Consider the following 24,082-nt stretch of genomic DNA (forward strand, 5'->3'; position numbering starts at 1 on the left):
TTATGTGGGAAAGCTAAATACACCTCTTAAAATCTGCAGGATAGAAGAAGGTTTGAAAGTCTATACTTTCCAGTTCTCAGCCTCTGGAAAAGACAGGCAGTGATAAAGCTTGTCTGAGGCTACTGATGGGAGCAGTAACCTCTCTGCTGCTGGAGCAGGTGTGGGTGCTGGGGTTCCATAAGCATGGAGGTGCCTTCTGCCTGCAGCAGGGGGGTGCCTGTGCTGGTGGCTGCAGTGAGACTGCTGATGTGAAGATATGGTCTTTTGTACCAGTGGCTGCCATGAAACAACATGGAAGTGTTTGTTTCATAAGGACTGTAAAATGTCCCAGGCACTTGGGAGTCTTAAGTACTTTCATACTTTCAGGGCAACTTTTTCTGGCAAACTTTGATCATATTGAATACATTTACCATTATATCATAACGCTCCATTTGTTATAAATGTGCTGATTTGCGGATGTGCAATTAGCTGATGCAAGCAAAAAAGCATTATAGATATCCTGTGTATGAAGTGGCAGTTTATTTCTCTCCATATGGTCTTTAACTTGTTCCATGCTCCTTAACGTGGGGTCTGGGCTTACTGCCCATTGCTCATCACAATTTATAGAGGGGAAAATTGAAGGCAACCACAGAGTTAATTCTTTGCAATACAGTTATTTCCTCAATGCAATACCTAAGCTGTTTGCATCAGCCACACTAGACAGTCTCCTTGAAAGCAGGTGAGTCCTGACTGTTCCCTCTGTGGAGTGAGGAGGTGGAGATGAAATCATCTTAGGAAAGAACACTGCAGGAATTGAGAGTAGGGGCTTCCCGGTAGGAAAAAATAGAGCTACCAAAATCTTGTGTATCTCAGGTCCTTTAATAGTTTTGGAATATTTTTTTTTTCTGCCATATATTTATTTATCACTACTTGAATGGACCTGTACCAAGGGTTAAGTCTTGTCTCTTTTAAGTCCATGGCAAAACGTCCTCGAACATCAGCAATGCATCCTAGGATTGCATCCTAAATTAATAATCTCAAGAAGACTCTCATTTATAAAATATGCTCAGTGCAGGAACAATTGTTTTGCTGTAAAGTGGCAGTTTAGCACCTTAGCTCATTGCACATTTATAACTTTTGTGATACTAAATAGGTATATTCTACTCTCCAGTGTCTTTCTTGCTCCTTTAAAATGAGTGAAAAGCATGAAAAAAAAAGAGATTTGAGAGAGCAATAGCATACATTAACATTCAGGGTTAAACTTTCTGAGGACAAGGAATTAGTTTTGTCTCATCAGCATGTTTAGCAGTTGCAAATCTCAGTGTATGCGGAATGTCTTACATTCAAAGACTATTAACAGCTGTGAAATTAGTTTCGCGAATCTGAATATATAGTTGCATATTTTATATGCTGTCATGTAGCGTTTGTGCATATATTCATATAATTGTCTTGTAGTTTATGAAATTTGAATGTACAGTTTCATTGAGTGTACAGTTTCATTGTGAACTTTCAGATTTCTTAATCATGAGGTCATTAAATGAAATACATTACCATATGCGAATTTTGAATTTTATGCAATATAACAAGATGCCTTTTGGGAGTAACACTGAATCTAAACCAACAGATATATATATCTAAAAAGTTATTTGGAAGCTGTAAAATATGTGCTTATTAAGAAAAAAAAAGTTTTAATCATGTCTGCCTCCAAATAGCTCTTAGATGGTTACAGTTTTATTTTTGCATTATGATTGTAATAGTCTTCTTAGAGTATGCACAATGCATTTTACAGTGCATAATTTCATTCTTAGAAATTAACTGGGTTTTGTATTTGGAGATGAGTCATTTTGAGGCTGAGACACCCTTTTGCATTCAGTCTGTAGCTCTAAGGTTTGAAAGTATGTAATGTTATTGTCTTACAGAAATCATCTTTCATCTGGTAATGAAACTCTCCAAAAGAAAGTGAATACAGTACTTGGACATTTTTGGAACATGGAAGGCTAGTACATGGCTAGCAGACATGCTGCTTGGAAACCTATGGGAATAATGGGAATATTCACATAACTGGAACTAAAGCCTCTCTTCTGTGCTCAGGAATCCTGATCTTCTCACACAGATCTCAACACATGACTGAAATAATCTCTTTATCCAGCATATGGTCCTTTGTGAGGACTGGATAGAAATCAGCTACTGAGTCTTAGTTGTCATTTGTCCCAGAGTGCTGTTTCCTTCTAAGTGCTCCCTTTCTAGTCTGGGGCAGCAGAGGCATTTTAGCAATGCAAAGGGGTGATCAGAGGCACTTCTGCTGGAATGTATGCTGTAGTGCTTAATTAAATTAATTTGGCTTATGACGAGGGCACTGAGGGGCAGTGCTGGCCTTTGTCCCACTCACTGTCACTGTTTCCTGGCATGACATTGGATGTGTCAGTAGTGACCTGCTCTCTGCTGTGCTGTGGGCTTGCTTGGTGCTCGCAGGAGTTGAGGGGAGGCTGGGAGTTTCAGATGTGCTTAAAGGCATTTGTGTCCAGGAGAACCAGATCTTTAAAACCAGATTATTCTAGCTGAGGAGCTAGCTGATATTATTGTAGCTGGAATTTGTGTGTAAGGAGAATCATATCTGGTTGGTTTAGCAGGAAAACTATTCTGACAACTAAGTTCTGTCTCCTTCCCCCTAAATCAGTGACTGCATCTGTCCCAAACACATTCTATCAGAGAAATAAAAAGGCTGCTCAGAGCTTTCCTTAGACCATCACCTTGCATCCTTCTGCCTAGAACAGTGGAACCAGAGTGGTTCATCTGAGCAGCTGGTGATTGGAGTCTCTGATTATTTGGAGATGCATTTTTCAGGTTATATAATTCTTTTCTAATACATGCAGTAAAGTACTATTTACAAGGACAAGCTCTACAATAATATTCTAAGCAGTGTATGAGCTAGACAGAGGAACTGCCACTTGACTCCAAATGAAGTCAAGTTTTAAATTAATGAAAAGCAGCAGTTTTTGAATGAAACAAGGCAGTGCCCAAAATCCAGTCAGAACTCAAAGCAGACATATGTAATATCAGGAAAATGCAGCCGAACTGAAATCCCAGAAAAGCGATAATAAAATGTTTCATTAAACAGGAAAAAAATATGACATTAAAAGAAACCCAACAGAAAAAGGTTTGCTTAAATGTCAGTGAGAACTTACTGTATTTCTTTTTGGTTTTAAACTTCCCCCATCAGTTGAAAACCAAAACCCTTCAGTCATACAGAGATTTACTGCAGAGGAATCAGAAACTGCAGCTGAACAAGCAATGCTCTAGCAGCCATCAGATCAACTAGATTTTGACATCCATTTTTTTGCTAGGTGCTATTTCACCGCTAGTTTCTGCAGGTCTTTCAGTTGCACCATGAAAGTGATCTTTTGTAACAGGAAAACCGCTGAACGCGAAAAGCACTCTGCTCCTCTGCTTGGGTTGAGTGGTGTTTGCCACCCATGGTCCCCAACAGAAACTACACTGAAGTGTTTATGTAGCTGGTGTGCTTGCCAAATCCAGCCTATTTCTTACACTTCTCTCTTATTGCTATATGAAACAGGAATCTAAGGTTATTCACAGGTATGTTGCACTCTGAAACCACTGCGAGGACATGAGAGATGGTGTGACCTCCTGAAGACTGGTCTCCTCAGGGCTCTGCAGGTTTTGCTCTCATTAGTGGAGACCTCAGAGCCCCCAGTGCTGACTCCCAGAGAAAGCCCGTGTGCGGCTACACACTGCCTCCGTGGTGAAATCGTGGGTCCTTGCTTTATTTCCAGCAGGTCTTCAAGAGCTGAGTGGCTCTGCCATTTGTGGAGTGCTTTGGGAGGTTACCTGGGTGCCATGGCTGCTCCAGGTTGAGTTTGGGCAGATAGGCAAAAGGGATCAAAGTAGGTGAGAAAGATGAGGTTTTGTGCAAGAATTTAGGGGAAGGAGGTTCTTCATTTGCATTGCACTTTAGGGAACAGGAATCAGATTTGGTAACACATCCGTTCCTGGTTTCCTGGTTTGTGTAATACCCAGGTGGGCACAAAATAGCTCAGCAAAATGCTGCAGTGACACATAAGTGGGTGCAAACCCTCCTTCCCCCTTCCACATGCTGATCCTGCACTGCCTTCCTGGCATCACATTGTGGGGTGGCTCAGTTAATGTCATGAGAGAAGTATTTTCTGAAGCAACATGTTAAAAAATGCTCTTAAGGCACAGGAGGTAAGGTCATCAGGCAGAGAGTGCTCATGATGAGCCAGGGCGGGGTAGCTAGGGCTCTGACTGTGCAGTGGGTTTCTTCTGCAGTTTGCATTTTGTATTTGCACAGTCCAGGTTTGTGTAATCACAGATAATGTTTTTAGACACATTAGGAGAACTTGTGAGCCCACTGACAAAAAAACTCCAAAGATAATTTCATGTGAAAATGGGAAGAAACCCCCAGCTTTCTCTACTTGCAACCAGAACATACCAGGGTGCGTCCAGTTCCCCCTGTTCTGTTCTCCTGCCATTAGTTCTTCCTCTGTTGTTAATCTTCTCATGCCATAATGCACCCATGCCTTGAGGCAAACCTCTGAAGATTAGACATCTTTTGCAGTGTTTACATCCATGTGTACAACTTTGCCAAACCAAGGAATGGGGAGAAAAGAAGGATGATCTGTCTCAAGGGCCTGCCACCTCTGGAAGGCAGCCTTTCCAAACCACTGCAATTTTACCCCAGGTGAGGTAGCACTTAAGTATTAATTTGCTGTCCTGCTCTCCAGGACCTCCACTCCTTTTGCTCCAATATTTTCAATTATTATTCCTAAATTTGCAAAGTTTCGATTTGTGTCAATAGGCCATCTTGCTGCTATAGCCAAATGGCAGTGCTCAATTAATGGAGGGGCAAAGCAGGCAAACAAGAGCCTGCAGAGATAGCAAAGGAGGGAGAAGCATTACTGCAGAGAAAAAACAGGCTCCCTGTTAATGGGAACATGGATGCATGCAAACAGGTATGTTGGCAGCTCATGGCAGGTGGAAATAAAGGCTTTAATCTTTCAGGAGTCTCCTGCAGGCACAGCGTGGTCAAGGAGGCTTAGTTTTGCACACTAATTGAAAAATAGATGGTACACAGAACAAACTGTCTGAAAGGCAGTAGTGGATGGCACTTTTTCTACAGGAAAAGCCGTGAGATGAGGTATCCTTGTCCTTATGGCTGTGATCTCCGCAGTGGTTACTCCAAGACAAATCCTATATGTGATCTGTGAGAGGCTTAGCATGGGGCGGGCAGGAGGGCAGGGGAGAGGTTACGAAGTCTCATCTTTGCCGTCCCCAGATACCAGCTGGCTGAGGACCTGCCGGCTGCTGAGCCAAACAGGGCTTCCCCAAGCTACTGGTGATGGAGGTAGGGCAGGCATTGCTTACATACCCCATGGAGCAAATTTTGTCTTGTTTTTTAAATGTTAGAGATTTCTCCCATGTCCTTCTATAAGCTACTTAATCGATTAGTTACTTTCCGTGAAGATGCATTTCTTAGTTCATGCATTTATGGTGATGCCCCAAGTAGGATGGCAGGGTTGGAGAGCAACAAAAAGCCCTTTTGCTCTGGCTGGACCCTGAGTTAGCAAAGTGCAAGGCAGCTCCCATCCAAAGGCTGGATTGCCATGGTAAATGAGAGACTGTGTAGGAGCCTGGGCAGGGAGGTGTGCCAGTGCAAGCTTTGGGCAGGAGCTGGCCCTCGGCAGCCGTGGGCAATGCCAGGTTGGTGGCAAGGCAGGATGGGCACCCCTGGTATCAACGGGGCCCCTGGGTTTGATTCAGCATCATGCAAATGCCCATGCCGTAAATGAATAATAGCAATTTTTTCTGCATCTGAGGTTTGTTTGCTTTTTACTTTTTCTTGGACAGTGAACCTGTGCCTTGAGAAAATGAGCAAAATGTCTTTAATATCCACGCCACCAATGAGGCAAAGGTAGTGCATCTAATCTTAATCTATATTGTTTGGACTTTCGTTCAGTAAATCAGCTAAAAGAAATAATACATTTCTTCTTTAAAGTCCCTTCCCCGCCCCTGCCGTACAAGTGTTACTTCCTGCCCTTCTGCTCTCTTGGTAGCGCTTCCCTTTCCTGTTTTGGTTATAAGTCTTCATAGGGACTCCTGGCTTGTCTCCCTGCCAAAGTTATCTTCTCCTCTGCAGTCAGGTGCAGGAGCCTATTTGGGTTTAAGCACAGGTGCTGGATTTGAGTGTATAATCCTGTGGGGTTGCCTGACCAGGTCATCCTCCATGGCAGGCACGTAAGTACCTGGGGACCGTGCAGTATGGCAGGAAATTTGTTGACTGGGGGTAATGTGACTGGGTGGGAAGGACAGCGTATGTTGTCATAAACGCAGGAGGTCTGCACTTTTGTTATAGCCTCGAAAGATAATTTATAATTGTATAAAATGGGAATTAAGCTTTTATGGCAATGTGGCATTAATATGCATCCCCTGGCAGTTAGGGAGAGGCTGTCTTGACGGAGCGAGCCTCCTTTATTCCTGGTCTGCCTCCGTCTGTGCCAGGGGAATTGTCACAGGTTTATTTGCATTTCTTCTGGGACTGAAGGGAAACCAAGGCAAAGTAATGCCAGCTTTCATGAAAGACCTTCATGTTGATTTCCTGTGTTCACTTAAGAGCCTGCCACTCCTGATTATTAGTTATGATTATGATCTTTCAAAGCCTTTGTTTAAGGTATTGTTCTGCTGAAATACGGACATGGCTGGCCCATGAGCGAGAGCCCTCAGTCAGGTTTTTTCGCTTGACAGTTCAGTTCGGGGTATTGCACAATGTGTATTTTACAAGATTACTTACTTCTTGTTTTTATTTCTGTAATTTAAGGGTGAAGGGAAATAGTTTATATTAATAGCAAGCTCATCTAGTCAAGTTGCTTTTTTACTGTTTTTGACTAATTGGGTTCATACTGTTTCCCCGGGCCATTTACTTGATTTATTTTTAGGAACTTCTAAATATTTACTTGATACTTATTTTTAGGAACTTCTAAAGTATATCCTCATGGTGGTATACAAAATCTCAAAGTGAACCACACTTCACTGCAGAAAGAAATGTGGCCTGAATTAAATCAGTGGAGTTTCTCCATTAGGAGACACCAGTGACCCATCCTTGTTGGAGCAGGTGGAAGCTGAAGGGAAAGTTTCATGGAGCACGGCATGGTGCTGGGAGTCTGGCTGCCTGGCAGCAGCACTTTTCTGAATCACTGCACTTCCTCTCTGAAGTGCCTTTTGCAAAGCAGCTATCTTAAAATATTCTCTTTTGAGATGTTGAGATACCAATGACTAGAGTTCCCTGTAGAATCAATTACGCTTCAGCTTGCAAAACCTACCAGGAAAGTGATGGGTTGAAATTAACTGCACAGAGTAATTTCAAAATCTCAGCAACATAAGCTAAGCAGATGTGCTGGCTCACAAGGGCATCAACCTGCAACCACTCCACTGGCCCTATGTTTCTGCTGATGGACAGATGTGTTATTTAAGTGCTGTGGTGGAAACCAAGAGGTCAGGGTTCTTACAGACTTTCTCTGGTGCCGCTGAGGACTGAGGTGCTCTGGACTGACAGTCAGGCCCAGGTGGAATGCCTCTTCTGCTGCATTATCATTTTGCATACATTATTTGGTTTTTGTATTTCTACTCACTTCTCCCATGCTCAAGAGCACTGAGGGGTGACAGAAAGTTATGGAAGTTTCTCTGCTCATGCTGGGATTGCATGCATGTTCACAAATTTAGCAACTCATCTCCCAAAGTCCTGGCTTAGTGTGAGACCTGGATGCCTCATAAGCTGTCTCTTTTTTGGTTTCCAGCTGAAGTGTCTGCAATGGATGTCTCCCACTGGTACTGGACATGGCAGTTACCACTGGGGATGCCAATGTAATCAGGGAGATTTCAAAATGAATGTCTCATTGCTAGCAGAAAGAAGAGTAACTCTTAAATAATCTTCCTTCTGGAGGTGGACCTACGTTCATCTTATTCTTACTCATGTTCTGTGTACCAGTATTTCCATTTCCTGCTGTGTAAAATATGTATTTATCTTGCAGGTGTGTCATGACTTTATTTAACAGCATCAGTCTTTTTGAGAACTGTTTATGTAGGAGGCTTTGTATATGCACGATTTTATTATGATTATTTAATATTAAACTGTTTAGATGCTGGAGTTTAACAGTGGAGAAAGGTGATGGTCAGGCACCTGCGGCAGATGCTCGGTGCAAAAGGCTCATCTCCTGCTGGCGATGCAGCCACAGCCCAGCACCAAAAGCAGGTCTTCCATGTGTACATGCAAGCTGAGCCAGAGGCCAAAAAACAGCAGCTCCTCTGGGAACTGGGCTTCACTTCAGGCTGCCTGAGGCAAGGGTTGTACTGTCAGAGGGGTCTCTCTGCATAGGCAGGCAATGAGGAGAGCAAATTGAGGACTTCTGGGCACTTGGTCCATGGGTTGGTGTTTCAAGGGGTCCCACAAAATTGGACTGAGAAAAGCAAATGGAGACAGTGTGTGTGGCGCTTCTGTATTATATGTGAAACTGTGACTGCTGTTTTTCTAAATGTCTGCTGGAAAATATTTGGATGTCTGTGTGTCCCTGAGGATTGAAAGCTCCTATCTGGATGTAAAGTCTCTATGGATTTCCTCTGTCCTTTAGTGTGATCAGCAGCAAAATGCTCGTTTCACTATGAGGTTTTGCTACATTGCTGAGGAAATAAGTTCTTCAGTGCTCTGGGACAGATAAAGGGTGAACGATGGTGACACCGACTGTCCTGCAAGTTGGGTTGCAAAGGGAAGTGGAATTTGAGAAAGGAGGTCCCAAAAGGAGTCACAAGCCTGACTGACATTGTGTTGGAAAAGTGAGGCTCCAAAAGGGACATGGGGTCATGAGCAAAGCTGGTGGTGAATCTCGGGTGGGAAGGCTGGAGAGCTGCTGTACTAGTTTTGGCAAGTTTTATTTGTAATGAGCTCATATCCCAGATATGATCTATATGAGCCCAGATGACCTGACTGACTTATGTTCAGAGTGTCTCTCAGGTTTTTTTGTTCTGTAAATCCTTTTGTCAAAGAGAAATGTCCATGTCTTTCTGTAAAGTTTACTACTGGAGCACTTTCCCTGCAACCCGTCATTATTATTTTTTTTGTAGTGAAAACAATTAAAATGTTTAGTAAATTAGTCCATTAGAATTTGCAGTACACTTAAAATGCTGCAGGAACATGACTTGAAGCTTGCTAATTTTGAGGTTAACACAGACACTTACGACACGGACCACACATCTCTCTATGCAGGATTTTGTATTTGTTTGTTGTTTAAGCTGACATTGAGAGAATTCTGTCAGCTTCTTAAATCAGCATCAGCATCAATTTCTTGCGTGTCAGGTTTAACCGCACAACTGTGACTTTTGGTAGGCAGACTCAGTGGACAAGTAGAGCAACACGTGTTAAATGGCTTGTGAGTTATCTCGCACATTCTGTGTGTTGGGGTTTTGTTCGCACGCAGAACAAGCCTTAGGCAAAGTAATATTAGCACTTATTGACACCAATAAGAGTGGTTAGATCAGTCAGAAATTATTTTTAATTATTATTCATTTAAAGTTGAGGAAATGGATGGGAATGGCAATAAAAAAATAAGGTAAATGTAGGTAAAAGTAGCTGTTTGCATTTCCTAAGAGTACCAGAAGACAGCTCATGGGGTGAGAGAATCATGAGCAGCTTGAAAGAAGGTAGATCTGTAATAGATTCAAACCATGATTTCTATCAGGGAAGCTTTCACAGTTCACGCTAAGTGAATTTCTGCCTCAAGGAAACAGTTGTGTCTGTAAATATAAAGGACAGTGAAAGTCTCCTGGTCCAGCTGGCATGCTGGAGTAGAGCCCACAGAATTAGATGGTTCAACCCTAAGTCGGTTAGTTGCCCTCATTTGTTACACCTTTTGTGAGCATGATTTGGTGACCCTCCAAAAGCAGTACAAAATTGCCATGGCTCTAGGAGAAGAGTCTTTCAAGAAGTCTTTTAAACCTCCCCCGCTGGTGCTGGAAGGGGATCTGGGGTAGGGCTGGGATAACCCTGAGCCATGGCAGGATCTGCTTCGGGTCACTGCTCACAGGTGGGCCCAGCAACTCTGTACCGTGCTCTGCAAAAGTTTTATTCCTAAGTAGAGAAAATAGGTCAATGAAGGAGCAGTGCAGCTTGGCATCTTGGCTTTTTCAAGTCTGGGACAGGAGAGAAAAGCCTTGGAGACCCTTCAGAGCGTCTCTAACAAAGACTTGCCTCCAAACATTACAATTTGCTCCCTTTTCTCTGTTTAGTCTCTATGCCAGGTCTTTTGCGGTTCCATCCTGAGCTTTTTTCTTATATATTTGGATAACCCACTGGGCTAGGCAAGGTGAAGCAGGAGGACTTTTCTCCAATCTGTGGCTCCCCCACTCCCAACCGCCACAGTAATTTCTGTCATTTCATTTCCCTGTATGTTTCCTCCTCCTATTTAATTACTTGCAAGCAGCCAGGTAATGTCAAGCAGCCCCATTAAGCCTAATGTTATAATTCACAAAAAATGCAGGTATTTGCCCCAAGACTCCCAGGGTTATCTTTCCAATACTCTTTGTGGCTCTATTTTTTTTTTTTTTTTGGCTATGAGACCTTGATAATCATAAATTTGCTAAAAGCCAGGAAGAAGGGACTGCATTTTTCAAGTTCTGCACAGATGGAAGAGGAGAGACATTTATGGATGAAGCCACCTTTATTGCAGCACTGTCTCGAAGTGCAGCTGCATTGCTACCCTCAATTACTTCCCCCAATGCAGTAGTCTCTGTACCTTAACTGGTACTTATAAGCTCATTTGGGGCTGGAAGAGCTTCTGACACCGTTGCTAGCAAACCAAGGAGGGTACAGCAAATCTGTGGGGCTGGCCCAAGCACACCACGGAGCTCAGGCACTGTGCTTGGCTGCCCACCCTTACTGGGGCTGGGCAAGAAGTGTCAAAGTTGACTCTTTTGGGAAGGGTTGACTCCAAATTAGCTAATCTACTGATCTGTGAAGATGAATGATAGAAAAAGAGAGATGGCAGATAGTGGGTCAAAGTGAGTTACACAAAATGAAGCAGTCTCTCCTGCAAACATACTTTTATTTTTTTAATTTATAGTTTTGTAATATTGAAATAATATTCTATAAATCTCAATGGTGACTGCTGGACTTTAGATACCAGCTGTGAATGAGGGACTTATCAGTGCACTCTGCTTCCATCAGATACTAAGTTAAGCAGATTAGGCAAACAAGTTGTCCTGGTGCAGAGTTTTGCCATCCCACAAATGCAAAGCACTGAGGAGAAAATGTTCGCAGAATAGAGAGGGGTGGATATTAGGATTTGGATGTAAAGGGGTCCCCGGGAAGAACCCCTTCCCCTCCACATATAAATAAGGTGTCGCAAATCTGCCACAGAGCACACAGCAGCACATTGGAGTAGATGTTATGCAAAAATGTGAATAATGCTATAATCAAGACCCCTCCATAATGCAATTGTTTTCTTTTTTGCTAGTAATTGCCTATGATGGAAACCCAGGTCGATAAGCCTGACGACTTGCATGTTAATGTAACATAAAAAATCAGTAAGGGAACTAGTAATACTTGGAAGGGTATGTGAAACTTGATGAATCTTCTCTTACACATATCCGTTTTTCAGTGACTGTCATGTATTCTTAGGAAAAAAGGGCAAGTTCTAGAAGCTACAGTCATGAGTTTCTGGATAAATACTGATATCTGCCAGACTTCTCTCGTGGAGGAGGAATATGACTACACAATAGTGTGACTAAACCCCATATTTTTTATTGTTATTATTAACCCGCTGTTATGTGTAGTTGACAGAAGTATTAATGGTGAATTGTCTCAAAAATAACAGAAAATTTTGTGGGAGCTTTGTGGAACTAATGTTGCTTGATTGACTTTTAAAGTGATGGACTCCACAGAGGGTAATAGAGATGTTCTCACTGACCTTTATAACAGGAACATTTTATTGAGTGTTTTTAGGGAAGCCCCTTAAAGCGGTAGTGGGAGAGTTGTGCTTTTTGTGGGCAGGACGAGTAAAGAGACTTCAGGCATAAAGAGTTACACCTCCATTTAGGGTGAGACAGCAAGCTTGCAATCGGTCCCTGGGGGCATTTTACATTTTGAAAGATTGATGAAGTGCTTTGCAGGAAAGGATTCCCCTCGTGCTGCACTTGCTTTATGTTCCTTTCTGTTATTTCACTGGAGGCCACATAACAGGCTTAATCCTGTTTCCATTTAAATGAATGATGAAAAACTTCCATTGACTGCAGGCAGAGCAGGGATTGAGCTTGATGTGTTGCCTTATGTTACAGTAACAATTTGTTGTCATGCATTAAATATTGCTCCTGGGGTCTATATCTGTATTTCAATCAGGAGGTTGCAGAGGGGTTCTTTGCTACAGTTTTCAGTGGCAGCAAGGTCTGAAGGCAAAGTTGCTGTGTCCACTGGAACCTGGCTATGGCATTAGGAATAACACCACGGTAAGGCTCTCATGTCTATATGGTTAGCTTGTAAGTAAGGATAATGAATTATTTTTTAATAATTAAGGAGCCCATGACAGTTGTGGGCTCCAAAATTCACCTGAAATGGAGACAACATTGAGGTTCAGACTTACTCTGATGAAACCAGTGACATGCTCTTGCGTAGTTTAGTACAACAAGGCTTGCAGTGACCAGCAAGGCCTGGGGAGAGGGACCTGGTGTCACGTTGGCTGAGTGTGACTTTTCTGGTGACCGCAGGCTGCCTGGGCAGGGGTTGCTGTGACCCCAGGCAGCTGATCCTCCCCCACCTCTGGAGCTGGAGGTGGCACAAGACACCTGGTAGCACAGGCAGGTGGGCACGATCCAGCCAACAGGACCACACCAGAGGTTATTTTTAGCCATTCTGCTTCCACATCAAAAAGCCAATGCAGTGTACTTGCCTTTTCGCTGGTGCATTTCTGTCCCATCCTCCCCATCTGTGAATCTGAGGCAGAGCGAGTGTCCCCAGGCAGGTCAGGAGGATGCAGGCAATGCCGCCGCTGCTGCCAGTCTGTGGCTCTCGCACCAGTTGGAGGATTAGGCAGGCTGGAGTGAGCTCAAATCCCTCAGCTGCTCGTGTCAGATATGGAGAAGCTGCCACGAGACATCAGCTTACCTTGAAAAAGGGATGGAGAGGTGTTTGCTGGGTAAGTACATCAGCAAAGCCGCAGCTGTTCTCCAGGTATCTCGCATAACAAAGCAACGGCAACTAGTGGATGAGCTTGGTTTTATAAATTCTGAAGAATGCAAATAAAATATTGTGTAGTCTTTCTGATCTGAATATATTGCTCCAGTAACAGAATCTAGCTGTTTCCATCATTGCTTCCTCTGTAAATGCTGTGAAGAGTTTTCTGGCTCACCCCACAGCCTTGACAAGGTTTGTGGGCTACCTGGAGGCTGTGTAAAGTGACTGGGGAAACAAGCCAGCGTCACTAGGATTTAGTCTACAGTGGGAATGCACCTGCCTTTGAAATCTTTTTGAGACCCACAAATCAGAAAAGATAGAAAACTGCTGCTGTAATCTGTCCAGTTCCTCTTAATATTTACAGTAATGTGCTCCCTTTTGTTAAAATTATGACAGTGATGGGTCCAGGTGGGTTTGGGTTGGCAGCAGGTGGTATAATTTACAAGTGGTGTAATTTGGGCTGGTGGCAGTGCAGGACTATGGTTTAGCACCACCCAGGAGCTTCTCCTTCACTTGTTGGTTTACTAGTGATGTATTACTGAGGCAAAACCAAAACCGAGAAGTACATGCAAGAGAGGGAAAAAAGGGATTTGTGTGCAAAGTGGATTATCACTTGATATTGCATTGCAGAAAATTATTTAATATGACTTGGGCCAAGGAAGGGAGGTATATATCAATATATATATCTGAAGTTAATAGGATGAGCATGAACGTCAGATCTTTACAGTAAATAAATACAAACCATTTTATGTAGGCCTAATGTCCACTATTTGCTTGTTGAAAATCCCTGTTACATTTGAAGCTCTCAAAACTCTGAACTTTGGAGGATTCGTTTTCTTCTTTGTATGAGGAAATCTTATTTCTTTTGATATAAGAAAAGTGGCTGGAAAGTCAAGGAGGGCGGGAAGTGAAATCCTGATCTGTATTGACATGTCACCTCAACAGTATTTGTCAGTGGCATTTCTTGCACATGAAAGGTGTGTTTTAGCATGAATCAAGTAAATGTATATTAGTCACAAATATGCAAGCAAGAAGTAAAGAACTGATGCATTTCTATGAATCTACAGAAGAAAAATAGTTATTAATGCTGTACAAAACAATGGCTATGTACTTTAACACTGAAATGGAGACATTCATGGGTTCCCTTTTCCCACTTTGTTTACTACCAGTATGAAGGAAAAAAGAGTTCATCTGTGTTTTGCACCGTGTATTCTAGGACTTCTAAGTGCGTCAGTGGGGCTGAGTATTAGGCGTCAGCTGGATTAATGTAATTGATTTTTTCAGTTTACCTAACGTGGCTTTTGGTTCAAGGTCTGCTTGCTTCCAGTTTTAAATGTGTAACTCAGCTATGGATATCACGTTTATTTTGTCAGTAAGCTGTAAAATATTGGTAAGTTTTCATGCAAATGTGAAAGGCTTCACTTGCCAATAGGTACATAAAATAAGTGGAGCATTCATACTGTTGGACAGTTTTCGTAACATTTGTGTGATACTGACTATTCCTTGGGGCCTAATATTTTTATAGAAAACAGATTATCAGTTCCAAACAGCAGCATACGGAAGGGTTTTTTAAATCTATGAAAACATACATGCCAGCTTTAATTTAACAGGCAGATTGCATTCAAAGGATTAGCAGATCTCTTATAAAACATATGTTGTAAGTAGTTCTGATAATTTCTGTTGGTTTATTTTCCTTGAAATATTTTAAGTGTTATGCAGCAAATTCCCTGTTTTCTTAATTCCTAATTTTGTTGTTTTGTTTTTTTTCTCCAGCGAACAGAGTATTTGCCAAGCCCGGGCTTCAGTTATGGTCTATGACGATACCAGTAAGAAATGGGTGCCAATCAAACCTGGACAGCAGGGATTCAGCAGAATCAATATCTACCACAACACAGCCACAAACACCTTCAGGGTAGTTGGAGTTAAACTGCAAGATCAACAAGTGAGTAACTGTATCAAGTTTCCTGTAAATTAACCTTTGATCTCTTTTGATACCATCAGTTCTATACTTAATGCAGTCTAGCAACATTTCCTGCTCCCTGCAAGGTGCCTACGAATTTGCTTACTCCAGTCATTCAGATTTTGTATAAATTTTTGTGCACAGAATGTATCATAATTCATTACTGCTTATGTGCAAACAGAACTTTTGGTAAATTTCTGAGGTATTTTAATGTTACTTGTCCCCCCCTCCATTTTTCCTTGTGAAATGAGTCTTATTTCATTCTGCAGATTTTGCTTTCAGCTCCACCTAACTTACTTTTTCCTCATTTTTAGCACTACTTATAAAAAAGAGAAATAAATAAATTGTTCTGCACTGCCATCTCATACAGCATGATTGTGACATTGCTGTGATAGGTAATTAGTTCCTTGTAATGCGTTTTAATATCCTAGGTGCACACTGTGATCTGATTTATAGCAGCCTAAGGCCACAGGACCTCCTTGGGTATTAAAGGAGTTATATGGAATTTAGATGATCAGAACGGGGATCAGACCCTCCTTGGGCACTGGTCCAGCAGCCTAGCTGGTGGGTGTGCCAGGGGGGGTGCATGCCATCCATAACTACATGTCCTGTTTAGACCCTAAATAACAAAAACATACTTGGGTGGAGTAGCGGTGTTATACCATAGTGCCCTTTGCATTTTAGAGCAGAGACTTTGGAGTTGGGGACTCACTCCGTGTGTTGATGTGGGGCAGGTTCGGCGGTGGCAGCCCAGCCTGCCCAGTTGCCCACCTCCCACCTCACCCTGTGCCCACAGAAAAAAGCGAGTGACTTTCTGTTGGTTCAGAGACTGGCGTTGCCTCCTGGGAAGGTGTGATGAGCAATACAGCCAGTGTGAGATGAGCAGGGGCAGGACCAGCCAGGCGGGAGCTGGGGCACCAGCACCTCTCAGCTGCCACCAGTGTTAAATTGACCAATCTGCTCATGGAAATGCACATGATGTCCCTCAGCTGTCAGCTGTAATGATGCTCGGGGCAACTGGAGAATCTAGGCAGGTTGCTTACTGAAGTGTTAAAGAAGCAGCAGAATAGAAATGAAAAGAAAAGAAGACGCAGAATAGAAGTGGGTGGGGGGTTTAGCACATTGGTTTTCAGCTCCTTGTAGTGCACTTTTGAAACACTTGCCATATCTTTTGCCACTGTTTTTATCCTTCTTAGTAGAGGAAAGGCAAGATAGTAATATAGTTCCATTTCAAAAATAGAAAAAAAAATTGTAAATGAATGAAATATAGTGGTTTGTTAGTCAATTGTGAAAGCCAGTGTTGCTTTATAGAATCATGGAATCTCAGAATCATTTCAGTTGTCGGAGACCCTCAGGATCATTGAGTCCAACCATGCTAGCTGTTTATTTTACACAGCCAGGTGAACATAAATGATTTTCATCTGACTACGATCAAAGATGCATCTGAGTAGCTGGTGTAAAACAAGCAAAAGTCATGAACTCTACATGTACATGTAAGGAAAACTACGTACCAGAGGTCTGTCTTAATCAGAGAATACAATTCAAAGAGTAGAACAAGTTAAAAAGTCAAATATTGATCTGTACTTTAAACATGTTTTGCATCAACTGTAAAATTTTATTTGTTTGCAAATGTTGCTACTTGTGAAGAAGCTGCATGTCATCTAAAAATCATCTCAATTCAGAAGGAAACAGAAGAATATATTCTTCTAGAGCGTAAAGACTAAAAATCCTCCCTCAAACAAACAAAAAATACGAGTTACCTTAGTCACTTAAAACTGTCTAAAATATTTGCCTTAAATATTATTACAAAAATTTGGTATTATGAATAAAGGAAAGTCAAGACAGTGTAGCATAGTAGTATTAAAAGGAACATTCTGAAAGTATCAAGATTCAGAATTTAGTATATTTTATATGAGTCTCACATGGAGGCATAAGCTTGCTAGGCTTGCTAAGTATTTGCATTTAACAAGAACAAAGATCAATTTCAGTTAAAATAATTCTCTGTGCAAGCCATTTCATTCTTGCTCCCAGGTTGTGCTAAATCACACTGAAGACAAGGTTTCAGTAAAAGCTACTGCTTTGCCAGGAAAGCCATATTTTTTGGAAAGGACCAATCTTCACCTAATGTGTGATTTGGCATATAATGAAGCTAATGAAGCTGCACAGATTTCCAAGAGTTGAGAAGCTAGTTTAAGATACGTAACACAACAATACCACAGAGGAACAATTTTAAGTTTGATTACATACTGTTTGGCAAGGCACAGACTAGAGTAATCTTCATGATTTCACCCTTGCCTGTTTTGAATGTTTCTCTTTTCATTTTTGTTGTTTTATATTACACCTCTAATAATCTCTCATTTTAATTTGCATCACCTTTTGTTTTTTAACATGTCTTCTTGTGTAAGCTCCTTTTATTGTCTTTTTCTAGCTGCCTTTCTGTTCTCTAGCCCTGTTTTGGTGCCTGTGTTTGTGATACTGTCCTCACATTCTGCTCACCTTATCTGTGTTTGTCTTCTTCTCTAGCTGACGGTGTCTAAAAAGTTCACCGCAAAGAAATATGGTTTTTAGAGTGGCGGAGCTCCAGCATCATTCTCACCACCAGGAAGTGGTCACCAGCCTCTTGTTCTCCTTTTGTCTGCAGGTGACGTGCTCATCACCTGCTTGCGTGCAGCAGCAGTGTGAGATGACGGACCAGCAGCCCGTGAATTCCCCTTTCTCCTCTGCCCACATGTGCACATTTGCATAGACTCATGCTGGTGTGAGCATTAATCTTCAGAAAACCAGCAGTACACTTTTGAAGCTTTTGAAGTAGCCACAGAGGCCAGAACTGGTTTGAAGCCAGGGGCAGATCAGTGTTACAACCGCTTGATGTCATGAGCTTTGAGGTTTCCTTGCAGCCTTCCATTTTCTCGTAGCTCAACAGTTGCAAGCAAGCAGTTTACCCGTGTTGCGACTTGCTGGCGGTCGTTGTAACCCAGCCTGTTGTAGAGGTGAGGTGTGTTAGCTTCAGTCACCATGCAAGAAGTTCGCAAAGCTAAAAACATACAAATGGTCCACCTTTATGGCTTAGCTGACAAGCACTAGCTCCCCAGCTCAGAGTCCTGATAAACTGAGGGCTTAAGATCATGGTTTTGCATGGAGTGATTTCAGCTCAGGATGATCTAATCACCAAAAGGCATGTGCTGAACAAATAGGCAGGGAGGAGGGTGCAAGTCAAAAGTGCATTGTATCTCCTGAGGGTTTAGTGTATTGATGTGGCTAAGAAATGAATGTAAAAACAGGGCCTTGGGGAAGGTGGGACGTTTGACATTTGAGCCTAAGCCAAAACTGAAATGGGGACAGCATTCTTGGGATATAAACTAAACCACATTTTTTTGAAAAATAAAGAGCTAATTAATCAGCACTGTAGCTTATTAAAAGTTGGTCAGGTTTGGGCCTGCTTACAGAAGTAAAGAATCTGGCCTCAACTATAGCAGTTTTTAGCTGCTATACCATACCCACCCTGGTTGAGCAATCATGACTGTTCCCATGGCATTGCAGCAGACCCCAAGCTGATAACAAACTTCTAAGCCATTTCATATTCTGGAATATGAAACTGTCAGTGAAGAATTATAGGAATAGTTAGAAGAAGAGTTGTTATGGACAAATCCATTACTTCCTTCTGCAAGCTTTCCAGCAAGTCCAATTCACCTATTATAGACTACGTCTGCAGCTTAAAGATGAACTGTTGGTCTGCTCAACACGGCAGACAGTATCTTACTGGCATATGAAGCTTTAGAGTAAAGATCCCTTAGAAGCACCTGTAAAACAACCCTTATTCTCCAAACAGGGAGACCTTCTTTAATTACTGCTCTGAAGCACTTAGTTATGATTGTGTGCCTTGCAGAGTCTCGACACCATCTGTATCAGGTATCTGTGTGCACTCATTATTAACAACAGCAGGAGAACCCATCATCTTTTTTTTCTGTTTTCTAGAAACTTTAGCCAAAGGAGATAAAATGAAACTCTGGCTATTTTACATTTCAGTTCCCAATTTTAAATTCTCTGTTTCGAGTTTGAAGACAAGGCATTACATGTGCAGGCATCCTGATAATTAATGAAGGACAACATTCAAATTCTGTTTTTATTTGACTGCAGGAATCAAGCTCTCAGAACAAAGTAGATGCTCTGAGTTTGTTGAGTTGATGTTCTGAGAAAGCAAATTTTGAACAGTTTACTTGACTTCTATTAAATGATTTTTGGCATAGGTTTTTACAATTTCTGTCTTTCACTGTCCAACTGCACTACACCTTCTGGTACTCCTTGGTCTTTAATAGTGCTTGTTCTTTGAAATGGGATATTCTTTTTGTGGTTGATAAATACTCACTTTGCAAAGTCTGGTAGAAACTCACAATCTTCTGAACATTTAATTGAAGATACTGGCTGTGCCCTCCCTTGGTTAAGCTACTCAGAAGTGGTTGGTACATGTTAAAACTTTGTTAAAGTACATGTTACAAGTTGGTACATGTTAAAAATTGGTACATGTTAAAACTCTTGGGTTAGTAATCCAGGCATGAGTCCACTTGATGGTTCAGACACCCCTTGAGTTTGAGCAACATTGGTACAGGCTTTCCCAGTGGCAGGATGGGGGTGGTGTCACTGTTTTTCAAGAGAAAAGGGCCATCTAAGTTGTCAGATACACGAGTGAGTTCATGGCTTTGCTGTGACTGGAGTGACATGGTTTCCATGTCATTCTGGTTGGTGTGGGTGGCTTCCCTTAAACATGCTGTTGATGCAGTTCCCATTTTCAGGGGACCAACTCTTGAGAGCCTGTGTACCAAATGTAGGTTGCCTTGCATCTCCCTTTGGATCACGGGTCAGGAGTTTCTCTGTGAAATGTGGCAAAAAAAGCAATGTAGGTCTGATTGCTGTCCAGTGCATTTACATGGAAACTTAATAATGATATTGGTTTGAGGGTAACACTTTGACCAGACACCTGATGTTTAATAACCACTAGGATAATTTATGCCTGAAGCTAGACCAAGTATTCAATGACTATCTGGTATGTCACTGTTTAATAAAGTATATTGGTAAGTATCTACTGGTGTAGTGGCTTCTTTGCTGGTTTCCATAATTTTTTAGTATAAATATAGTATAGTTATAAGACATCTGTTAACTGTCTATATCAGTGAGACAATGTCATCTGTCAAAAATAGGAATGTGTGAAAAACAATTTGCTCCTAATCTATTAGGTGCTTCTCTGATGTTTTTCTGCCAATTTAAACTGGCAGTCCTCTGAGGAGTCAAAACTCAGAGCTAGGAGTCATTCATCTTTGAAATGAGTTTTAAAACTCTGCTTTTATAATTGAGAAGAATTGTCAGTCATGTCACAAAAATATTGTTAATCTCATTAAATATGTTGGAGGTTTTTAGATGCAATAATAGTGCTAGCAGAAAACTTTCCAAAGTACTGGTGAATCAGTCTGCAAAAAAGATGTATTGGTAGGTTTTCTGGTGTGTGGGATCCACCTGTAACAACAAATGCTGTGTACAGCATTTATTTGTTATTGGCTCTGTTTCATTGTCTTCAGTTGTTGCTCCCATCTTACCAAGTCCAGGAGGGTGAGACTCATGCTAAGTGTGAACTCCTGGACAGCATGCACCAAGGTCTCTCTTCCTACTGCTGTATACCAGTGTCCAGTCTGCCTAATTTACAGATGAGCCATGCAAACTGGTTTGATGGAGGATTTCCATTGATAGGCTTTCAATGAAGACCAGGAATTGTGGGCTTCTTCTGGCTCTTGATAAAACTTCAGTGCAAATTGCTCAATTTCTAGAGACAATCATGAATATTCAAAACCAGATTTGCTGTATTTGAATAATGAAATTCAGACTTTCCCTGCTCATAATTTTAAGTTTCACTGTCCCTGGTTCCCTACTGCCCCAGTCTCTGTGGGCTGATGAAGAGTGAGCCTCCTTTTCCCACTCCTCTTTGTTCCACTGCCCCTCTTCATGAGAATAATTATAATCCTTTCTGTAGGCATTCTGTTTCTTAAATTTGCGTCGCAACAGAGTGCCATTGTCACCACGCAGATGGATATCTTGAAGTGCTGTGTCTGCTCTGGGTCTGGATTATTAGTGATACCTCTCCACTTGGAGTTTATGCTTTTAGCATTGGAGGTTTCTGGCTGGATCCCAGGAGTACTGTGTAGCTGGGTGTCCTGTGTGCCCTGCCCAAGGACAAAGAGGGCATTGTATTTAGCAGACTAAATCAGAAACACTCTTTGGCTGCAGTCGCTCCTTACCTGGAAACCGCAGCACGTACAGCAAGGGAAGAGGTGGAGGAGGAAATACTTAGTTGTCTGGTTTTATCACTGCCTATCTGATTCTAGAGAAAAAGCTCTTTCAACATAAGAAGCTGGTGGTGAGGAGGCTTACAGGAGGACAAAAGCAGAGCTGGTGCAGCGAGTCAAGCGTTTATCTGCTGTAGGGCAGGGTTAGTGCCAAGAGCTCTGTCTGGCTCTTTTTCTGTCAATTCTGCATGATCATCCCCCCAAAGATGGCAACAGCTGCTGGCCCTGGCTCCTGGCATCTGTCTGCTGCATTGCACAGCTGTATCCTGCAGAGGTGCTGTAGAAAACACAAGCAGGTAATAGATTTTGCAAAACTAGCTTGCACGTCCCCGAGGCTGAATTGAACTGTTGTAAATCTCATCCCCAGATGTGTGTCTTCTGTCATTGGAACACACAGTCCCTTGCTGTACAGCCATGTAGGAGCTGCCTTAGGAATTGCCTCTACCAATTTAATTAACCTTTACCAAAGGGTTGACTTTTTTCCCAGTGTAAATAAAACTGTTTTTAATCTTCACCCCTTTCTTTCAAATCACAGGTAGTGATTAATTACTCAATTGTGAAAGGACTGAAGTACAATCAAGCAACACCTACCTTTCATCAATGGCGGGATGCACGGCAGGTCTATGGCTTGAATTTTGCAAGCAAAGAAGAGGCTACCACATTCTCCAATGCAATGCTGTTTGCTCTGAATATCATGAACTCACAAGATGGAGGTAAATTAGCAGCCACTATGCTCTTTATTAATCTGTGACATTTTACAGTGCTTGTTATCAATCACCCAGTGCAGTGGTGTTGGATAGTTTGCACTTATAAAATCTGTTATAAGGAAAAAAAGTTAGTCTCTGGTAGACAGCCATCAGCATTTGCAGTGGTATTAGTTGCACGTTTTCAGGTTTTATTCCCTTTCCTTCTAATTTTTCATGGTGCCTTAACTCACGATAGGAAATTAATGGTTATTTGAGAATGCCCTCAGCAGGCAGGTAGGCCTACTAATTTATGTAGATCTGTGTATGTGTTGTATTACATCTAAGTTGGCAGAATGTAACTTAAATGAACAGAAGCTACATTTTATAAGGTAGAACTTGGAGATGGTATTTCCATTGTGTTGACTATCAACTACAGCTTTTGGTTCTTTTGGGCTGACTTTAAAAAGAGGAGTGTTTGGCATCTCAGTTATTTCGTAAGGTAAAATGCAAAGGCTTGTACACTGAATGTTGACTGATGTTGTTCCTAGGTACTATATAGAGTGCAGTTGAGGACTGTGGTGAGGTTTACTGTTTTGTGAAATTGTCATTGCACTAGCTTGACGAGGGCCTAAAATAAAGTCCTGGTTTCTCAATGGAAACTGGTTTCTGGTCTGAGGTATCTAGATGAAGTGCTGCCCTCAGTTACACGCCTATGGTCTCTGCAGCTCCTGAACTCAGAACAGAAAGCAATCCTTGTGTGATGTCTTTTTTCCTGCAAAATACACACTGCAGCCCTATTTTCCTTTTGAAAACACAGTGAGTCAAGGTTTACATCACTTGCAGCTGTCCAGGTGTCACTGCAGTGTTCGCCGTGAACGGACAGCAGCTCTTGAGAGACGTTGTTTCCTGACAACCTTCAATACACAAATATGTCTTACTGAAAGAAGTTTTTGTAGCATAAAACTTCATGTTTGTTCTGTTACTATTTCCATTAATCCTATTAAGCTAACTAATGCGAAAGTCATAAAAAATCGAGACGTCTTATATTCTGAACTATATTTAGAAGTGCTGAGGACTGAATTCTGCCTTCTTCAGCTTGAACTTTTTCATCTCTAGTTGTGCCATAGCAGGAGCCTTCAGGAGGAAATCTGGCCAACACTCACCAGTCCTAAATTCATGTAACTTTGAAGAGTACAGATTTCTGGCTGCTCATGTGCCGTCAAGCCCTTTGGACCACCACATGAGACTACAAAATTTGGATACTTTAGCAATGGTCTTGGTGTAGTGATTGGTTTAATGTCTAAGATGAGTCTGCCTTTCTTCTGAAAGATCTTAAGTTTGTTTTTGTTTTAGGGGTTTTTTCCATCCATCTCTTCCTGTCAAAGGGAGTGGAGTTTTTGCAGGATTTTGAGGTCATTCCAGGGAGGTGCCTTGTGGAAACACGAGTCTCAAGATGAGAATTTATTGCTCTTAGGCTAAAATGAAAGAAACTGTTTTGAAGTGGATACTTTAGTTATGTTAGCTATTCCTAGCAAAGAACAAAAGGTATTTTTAAGAAAGTATTTTTGAGTACTTGAAAAGCCGATTAGATTTCTGAGAAGTTTATCAATATACAGCAAACAATCATTTGCATTTTGGGTAGTACTCTTTTATTCATTTACATAGCACACCAAAGTGTTCTGGAAGCTTTACAGACATTAGATCCAGCCCATGCTGAAGAGCTTGCATTTAAAGTTTGTAATTTTCACATAGACGTAAACTGAGTCACAGATGACCTACTTTCTTTTCTAGAAAAAAATTATGGTCTGGTAAACATTTGGTCTTCAACAGCCCTTTTTCTCTCATACATAAAGTGTTAAAAGTTTCATTTCTAGTTGTC

At 41.7% G+C, this 24,082-nt stretch overlaps 1 protein-coding gene across 5 annotated transcripts in view; it reads left to right on the forward strand.

Annotated features, from left to right (window-relative positions):
- Positions 1-24,082, forward strand: part of EVL (Enah/Vasp-like) — a 158,000-nt gene that overhangs the window by 64,902 nt on the left and 69,016 nt on the right. For 4 of the 5 annotated variants that reach the window (XM_065839478.2, XM_065839479.2, XM_065839476.2 and 1 more), the window contains exons 2-3: positions 14,999-15,167; positions 22,053-22,230. In XM_065839478.2, coding sequence (XP_065695550.1) covers positions 14,999-15,167; positions 22,053-22,230 — 347 coding nt within the window. Of the gene's footprint in view, positions 1-6,113; positions 6,250-14,998; positions 15,168-22,052; positions 22,231-24,082 lie in introns of those variants that run through there. The other variant, XM_065839477.2, reaches the window with a different exon arrangement.

Source organism: Patagioenas fasciata, chromosome 5, assembly GCF_037038585.1.
Source record: "Patagioenas fasciata isolate bPatFas1 chromosome 5, bPatFas1.hap1, whole genome shotgun sequence".
Taxonomy (NCBI): Eukaryota; Metazoa; Chordata; class Aves; order Columbiformes; family Columbidae; genus Patagioenas; species Patagioenas fasciata.